This window comes from Penaeus vannamei, chromosome 2 (genome assembly GCF_042767895.1).
Source record: "Penaeus vannamei isolate JL-2024 chromosome 2, ASM4276789v1, whole genome shotgun sequence".
In the NCBI taxonomy this organism is placed as follows: Eukaryota; Metazoa; Arthropoda; class Malacostraca; order Decapoda; family Penaeidae; genus Penaeus; species Penaeus vannamei.
The window spans coordinates 956138-963637 of NC_091550.1; the positions used below are offsets into that span (position 1 = coordinate 956138).

The 7500-nt window shown below is 48.5% G+C and overlaps 1 protein-coding gene across 1 annotated transcript in view; it reads left to right on the plus strand.

Moving 5' to 3' along the window:
* The window catches only part of LOC113813732 (collagen alpha-2(IV) chain-like), a 6698-nt gene extending 6043 nt beyond the window's left edge, over positions 1-655 (plus strand). Inside the window, exon 3 of the mRNA XM_070127029.1 lies at positions 1-655. This exon is cut by the window's left edge and continues 2141 nt beyond it. Within this exon, the coding sequence (XP_069983130.1) occupies positions 1-534 (534 nt within the window). The 3' untranslated portion in view covers positions 535-655.
* Positions 656-7500: the final 6845 nt, after the last annotated feature.

The following is a 7500-nucleotide window of genomic DNA, read 5'->3' on the forward strand; positions in this document are numbered from 1 at the left end:
AAAATAATATCTCCGCCAGGGATGAGAAAGGAGGCAGCTGAGCCAACGATGGAGAAAATAATATCTCCGCCAGGGATGAGAAAGGAAGAGGGTGAGCCAATGATGGAGAAAATAATATCTCCGCCAGGGATGAGAAAGGAAGCAGGAGAGCCACTGATGGAGAAAATAATATCTCCGCCAGGGATGAGAAAGGAAGCAGGAGAGCCACTGATGGAGAAAATAATACCTCCGCCAGGGATGAGAAAGGAAGCAGCTGAGCCAACGATGGAGAAAATAATATCTCCGCCAGGGATGAGAAAGGAAGAGGGTGAGCCAACGATGGAGAAAATAATATCTCCGCCAGGGATGAGAAAGGAAGCAGGTGAGCCAATGAAGGAGAAAATAATATCTCCGCCAGGGATGAGAAAGGAAGAGGGTGAGCCACTGATGGAGAAAATAATATCTCCGCCAGGGATGAGTGTAACTCCGCCAGGGATAAAGCAAGAAGGTGAGCCATTGGCGAGAAGGAGTGTAGATCCGCTAATACTGACATGAGCTCCTGAAATGATGCAAGAACCTCCGACAAGAATGACGAACTGATCTCCATTGAAGGTTTTCACACCTCCGGCACTTTGAGCATCTCCCTCATGATGGCTCTTTGGTCGATGGCCCACGAGTCGCGTGTCATGTAATAAATATAATCGGAATAAATTTGCAATAGAGAATTGAATTAGTAAAATATCCCTATATTCTAGGAGCGAAAAAGTCGATTTGAAATCATTGACTAAAAGAAGATTGACCAAGCACGCACATAGACAAAAATATATTTATATATATAAATATACATTTATCTCTCTCTCTGTCTGTCTGTCTGTCTCTCTCTCTCTCTCTCTCTCTCTCTCTCTCTCTCTCTCTCTCTCTCTCTCTCTCTCTCTATATATATATATATATATATATATATATATATATATATATATTGTGTGTGTGTGTGTGTGTGTGTGTGTGTAAACACAGTGGACACGTATTACTAACACAAAAACAGAAACGCAACCCTTTATATATATATATATATATATATATATATATATATATAAACACACACATACATACATATATATATATATATATATATATATATATATATATATATATATGTATGTATGTATGTATGTATGTATGTAGAAACATATGAGAGGCAATACACAACCACTGGGTTGTTTTTGGTATGGTGCTCACGGGACCTGTGTGAGGCAAACAACACAGTGACTGCTTGACCCTAGCCTCCCTCAGGACACCAGCCGATTGACCTGATCGGGCCGGGATCAGGCCACCCTTCTCGCTGGCATAGAGGGCCAAAGAGGCGTGTTGCTAGACGCAGGGCGTACTGATTGGCGGCATCGCTCAACCTCCAGGACTCCTGTCTCACAAAACCTCTGGGGAGAGACCAGAAGGGATGCAAGGCCTCCTACTGGATAAGCATCATTAAAAGGAGAACTCAGCTCTTCCTAGGTGTCTGTCAGTGGGGAGGCTGCCTCAACGGGAGGAAGAGGAAGCGTCCAGTGACCGGCCAGCCAAGGAAGATGAGATCAGGTTTGGTGAGAGGATGGCACCTCTATTTCAGCTATAGCCCTTTCTAGTAAGCCAGTCAGTGGGGAGGGCCTCCCAAAAGGGAGAGGGGGCCACCCAAGGACCAGTGTGACTAGGGTGTTTTCGTGGTTTGTGATAGAGGATGACACCTCTTTGCTGGCAGCATTCTGATAAGCCACACAAAGGCTCAACAGAAGATAGGATAGTACCATGTCATTCCACTATCATGTTATATGTTTCGAGGATGACACCTCTTAATGGCTTCCCGGGGAGCTAGTCAATGGGGAGGCAGTCTCAACGAGACGGGAGAGAGGGCCACCCAAGGATCAGCACCTGGGAAAGGGTCGTTTCTGAAGTGCCACCCAAAGGGCTCTCCAGAAACATGGTAATGGAATTGACCTCAACCATGCCATGCCATCAGGGTAAAGGGGTAAAGTTTAGCAGGAGCTACCTGCCTAATCATGGCTAACTGAGCGGAATAAAGTGGTAATTAAAGAAGGTCTCCCAGACCAGTCCCTATCAAAGAGTGGCAACTCTATGTGCACCATAAGGCAGGCATGCTAAGACCCCCCCAGACACACCCTCCCCTGCAGGAGGTAAAGGTCTGCCCACGTCCGGGCACGAGCCCGAAGATGGGGCCCAGTTCGCCAGAAGGTGCACAAAGAGTCATCCTATTGCCGAAGTAGTGGTGATAGAAAATTCAGGGCTACAAGGGGCGAGTCCAACCGTGAACAATTGGTCTCGCTGGCGTCAATGCAAGCACTACCACTTGCATTGCGCAAACACAGAATGATCGCGCAAGCTGGGGTCGCCACAAGTGGAGGAGTCAAATCCTCTCTTTAGTAGGCCTCCACGACGACCCCAGAACCATGTCCCTCCAACGACCGCCCCGCAAGCAGAGTTGTAGCCTCATCACAAGGAGACGAGAGCGCTTGCTGGGGGAAGGCTTTAAGGGGGAGGCTGAAGGTCTTTGGGCGAGATCACCTCTGATTTGTGCTGGGCACTGCATAATGGAGCTATGCATGTATGTAGAATGGGCGCCGGAATCCTCGTAGAGAGCCAGGAACCTCCGATGACGAGAGAGAAGGAAAAGTTCCTTCTGGCTGAGGTCCTTGGTATGAAAGTGACTTTCTTTGCCAAGGAGGGGAAGTAAAGAGTGAGGGAGTTAGGAGAGAGGGAGAAGGAAATTCAGTTCAGTTAGATTTGTGAAGTCGTGCCTTTTCTATGGAGTGGCCCGGCCTGTATTAACTATTTCTAGTTAACTCGTGGTTTCTTTGAACTGCATGCTTATCGTGGAGGCTGAATTGCGAGCAAGCGATCCAGCTGCCATGGAGTAAGCATGTTACAGACCTGTTTTACCAGCCCGGCGGCTGTGGTGGGTGGTCCCTGTCTTAGAAATCGTGTGTGTTCACAATTCTGTAAGTAATGTAACGGTGGCATTAGACTTGCCGCAGTGTTTGCATACCCTGGCAGTCTCATTGTCAATAATTTGCTAAGCGTATTGGTAACCTAGTCTTATTCTGAATAGTATGACTTCGGTACCTCTTTTTGTGTTTGGAGGAAGGGACAGTGGCTCATAGCCTGAAGCATCTGAGTACCACTGAACAGTGAGCGAGTTTGTGATATTTTCTCTATGTGCTCCCCGGAGGACCACACATGCTGTGGCTTTGGCTCTTTGGCTTAGTCCCCTTCGACTAGGTTTAACGATCATGGAGGATAGGGGCATACCCCTGCCCTTTTCAGCTAGTTTGTCATCAAGCTCGTTCCCGAGAATGCTGATGTGGCTTGGGACCCAGTTAATTATAATTCTTCTACCCTGACAGGATTGTTTGGGCTATGGTTAGTACTGTTGTCAGGAGGTAGATGTTGTTAAGGGGGATGCTATGCTGTAAGCTGTCAATAGTTGCTCTAGAATCTGTGTGAATGACAACGTATCCTGCCCTTAGGGACGCGTGTATCAGGGCTTCCATAATCGCAACCATTTCAGCTTGGAGCGTTGAGGCATTGTCAGTGACCCTAATGGATGCTGTGGTATCCCTTGTTGCGGAGCCGGTGCCTGCAGTATGGCTTATGGGATCCACGGATCCGTCCGTGTAGTATGTTATGCTACCGGAGGAGTTATTTGATCAATGACCCTTTGTGCTTGTGCCTTTAGACTAGGCATGGAATATTGATCTTTGAGAATTCGATCATTTCGTTTGCCCACGGCGGGGGTTCTTTGTAGTCAGGGTGAGGGGAGTCCATGCCCTTGGCAAGCAATGGTTCTTTTAGCTGAAAGCATATCAATACTCTGGCTGTGTGTGTGAGCCAAGAGTTGTCCGTAAACAACTGGTAGTCTTGTTGTAGGCGTCTGAGTACTCTTTCCATAACCATGGTATAGGTAGTCCTTAACCCATTCCAGACCCATACCCTGCACAGTGAGTTTTTTGTTTCTGACATTAGTTCTCAGAGCTATTGCTTTGGATTTTGCTGCCGATATTTTTAGACCTGTCCTACAACACTCTTCAGACACCAGGTTCAGACAACGCTGAGCTCTAGTTAGACAGTGATTGCCAGAGGCTATGATTGCCAAGTCATCTGCATAAGAGATGATCTTGCATCCCTCTGGCAGGTGGATGTCGAGTATGTTGGACATGAGTGTATTGAATAGGGTTGGACTGAGAACCCCACCCTGGGGACTTCCATTTTCAAGTGGCATGTGCTGCGAGAGGTGGCCTTGAAATCTGACATTTGCTGACCTATTTTTAAAATAATCAGCTATCCAGGCCAAGAGTCTGCCTTTGATTCCTTTGTGGATTAGGGTCTCGTGAATGGCAAGTGGGATTGCAAATTCAAAAGCCTTCTCCAGGTCTAGGAAGACAACCACAGCGGGTGAGGTGCAGATAGTGCTTAAGAGTGTGGAAATGCTGTGTGCAGTGCTCTTATCCCTTGTGAACCCATGCAGGTGTTCATGAGGGGGTCCCGTCTTCCATCGGAGCCTGTTGAGTACAATCTCAGCTGTTTTACCCAGGCAGCTGAGAAGAGAAATGGGACGGTACTTGCCAGGCTCCTTTGGTTTTGGGATGGGAACTATTGTGGCTTGTTTCCAGCTCTGGGGTACCGTGGCGGTTTGCCAGGATTTGTTGATAACTTGCAAGGATGCAAGTTCTCCTGCCAGACCTAAATACGAAATGATGGGGTGGGAAATCCCATCAGATCCTGATGCTGATCCAGAGCTGGTTTTGTATGACTCTTAGTTCCCCAAGAGAGAACAAGGCATCCGTGTCATCGGGTTCGAGTGCCTTGTCTCTGATGAGAGCAAGTCTTCCTGGATTTAAGGGAGAGAAAGCAATATAAGAGGGAGAGAATGAGAAGCACTCGGGAAACACGCGGCAGGTGAGGATAGGAGAACGGAAACGAAGGGAGGTCGTCAGGTCGACAGAGGAGAAGAAACACTATGGGAAACACGGAGCAGGAGAGGATAGGAGAAAGGAAGTGAAGGGTGGTCAGGTCAGGTCAAAGGATCAGGCGGTCTATGAGAAGGGTGACCGGCATAGGGCAGGAGACGGAGGATGTGGGAGGCGAAGAGACTGTTGGCAGGAGAAAAACCGCTGTTCAAGTTGAAATTGGGCAGCAGCTTAATCAGATAAGATTCCATCAGTCTGTGGGCATGGACATCGGCAGAAGGGAATACTGTGCACTGCTTTCCAGTCCATCTGATGACAAGTGTCCCACTGATGGCAGAAGAGGGCATTGTTGCTGTGTCCCCTGGATACAGCATACTTATTCTGAAACAGACGCTTTGTAAGACTGTCGCCTGTTTCACCAATATACTGCTTATCACAGGAGGCACACAGAACAGTATAGGTGCCCACCTTCAGGGTAGAGGGAGGGCAGATCTCATCAGTGTAAGGCAGGCTGAGGACAGGCAGGTGAGGGGTCTCGTTAGGAGGGGAGTCACTGTAGAAAGTAAGCCGCGCCCTGGATAACGCGACGTCGAGAACATGACGAGGGTAGCCCAGTTTGGAGAACGGACGACGAAGGAAATTGATCTCTCTATCCAGATACTAGGGGTCACAGATGCGGAGGGCGTGAAGGAACAGCGAGGTGGCAACCCCCCTCTTCACATGCAGTGGATGGTATGAGAAGTGTATGTACATGCCACTGTGCATAGGTTTAGTGTATACATAAAAGGAGAAATGATCAGTAGAACAATGGTCAAGAGTGTCCAAGAAGGAGAGCTTGTTGTCAACCTCCCATTCCACCCTGAAACGGATAGAAGGAGAAAGAGAGTTCAGCTGCGACAGAAAATCGGGAAACAGGGCAGGGTCATGGGGCCAGAGAGCAAAGACGTCGACGTATCTCGGCCACATGAAAGGACGAAGGGGAGATGGAAGGGAGGAGTTCCGATTCGAAGAACTCCATGTACACGTCAGCCAGAACAGGGGAGAGAGGTGAGCCCATGACAACATCGAAGGTTTGTGAGTAGAAGCGACCCTCAAAGAAGGAATTCGACACCACACACAGACGAATCAGCTGGGTGAAGATGTCAGTGGGAAGATGAAGATGAGGATCCTCAGCAGGGAGCTTCCTCTGAAGGAAAGCGAGGACGTCATCAAGCGGGACCTTGGTGAACAGGGAGACGACATCCAAGCTCAGCATGAACGCCGGCGAGACACCACTGACACGGGAGATGAAGTCCTCAGAGTGAAGGTGAGCTGGAGGAAAGAACCCACCGTCGATGAAGGCTAGCGTACTCTAACATGCGAAAGCGAGAAATACCTCAGTCTATCAGATTTTGTAGCGAATCCATAATTACGATGAAATAATCGGGGAATTCTGAACTGGGATGCTTGCATTGCGAAAGCTTGCAAAAGAATTCTTTCATGTCACTCTTCTTAATTACAAAAGGCTTCAAGACGAGCCTCCAAGGCACAGGATAATGTTTCAATACCGTATAGCAAAACTGGCATTATCAGGGCCTTGAAAACCTGTAGCTTGGTCCTTCTGCACAGGTACCGACATCTCCAAATATTCTTGTCGAGAGAGTTCATGACCCCTGCTGCCAGGCCAATCCGTCTGCTGACTTACTGGTCTGACAGCCCAGAATTATGAACTACACCACCAAGGTATGTAAAGCTTTCTGTGACTTCAATGACCTTGCCGCAAGCATGTACCGACTGAACAGGTTCTCCTAGCAAGTCCCCAAAGTCCTGGACCTTGGTCTTGGTCCAGGAGACCTTTAGGCTCAAGGGTTTCGCTTCATTGCTAAATGCATCCAGAGCCACCACCAAGGTTTCCGCTTAGATAGAATAGCAACATCATCAGCAAAGTCAAGGTCTGTAACCTTGATATTGCCCAGTGTTGCTCCACAATGACTTTGAACAGTAGCTCTGCCCAGTATCCAGTCCATGCAAGTGTTGAAAAGAGTTGGTGCAAGGACGCAGCCTTGCCTCACTCCTGAACTAACAGGAAAGAAGCTCTACGGGCCCCCACCACACTCTACAGCACTTTCAGCACCAGTATACAGACTTGCTATTAGTCCAATAATCCTTGCTGGAATTCCTCTCAGTCTCAAGATCTCCCAGAGTGATTCCCGATGCACTTAATCGAACGCCTTCTTGAGGTCGATGTAAGCTGCAAGCAGCCCAAGTCCGAATTCACGGCGGCGCTCTACAATGACTCGAAGCGCAAGGATACGGTCTATTGTAGACTTAACAGGAGTGATTCCAGATTGCTCCGGTCTCTGGTGCCTCAGTAGATGGTCTCTGATATGTCTCAGAAGGATGTGGGCGAGAACCTTGCCTGGCATACTGAGCAGTGTGGTGCCTCGGTGATTGCTGCAGTCCGCTTCCAGAGAGTGATGACCACACTCCTCAACAGGTCAGGAGGAACAGTACCGGACCGCCAGGTGGCAGCCAGGACAGCATGTAACCCGTGCGCCATAGGTTCACC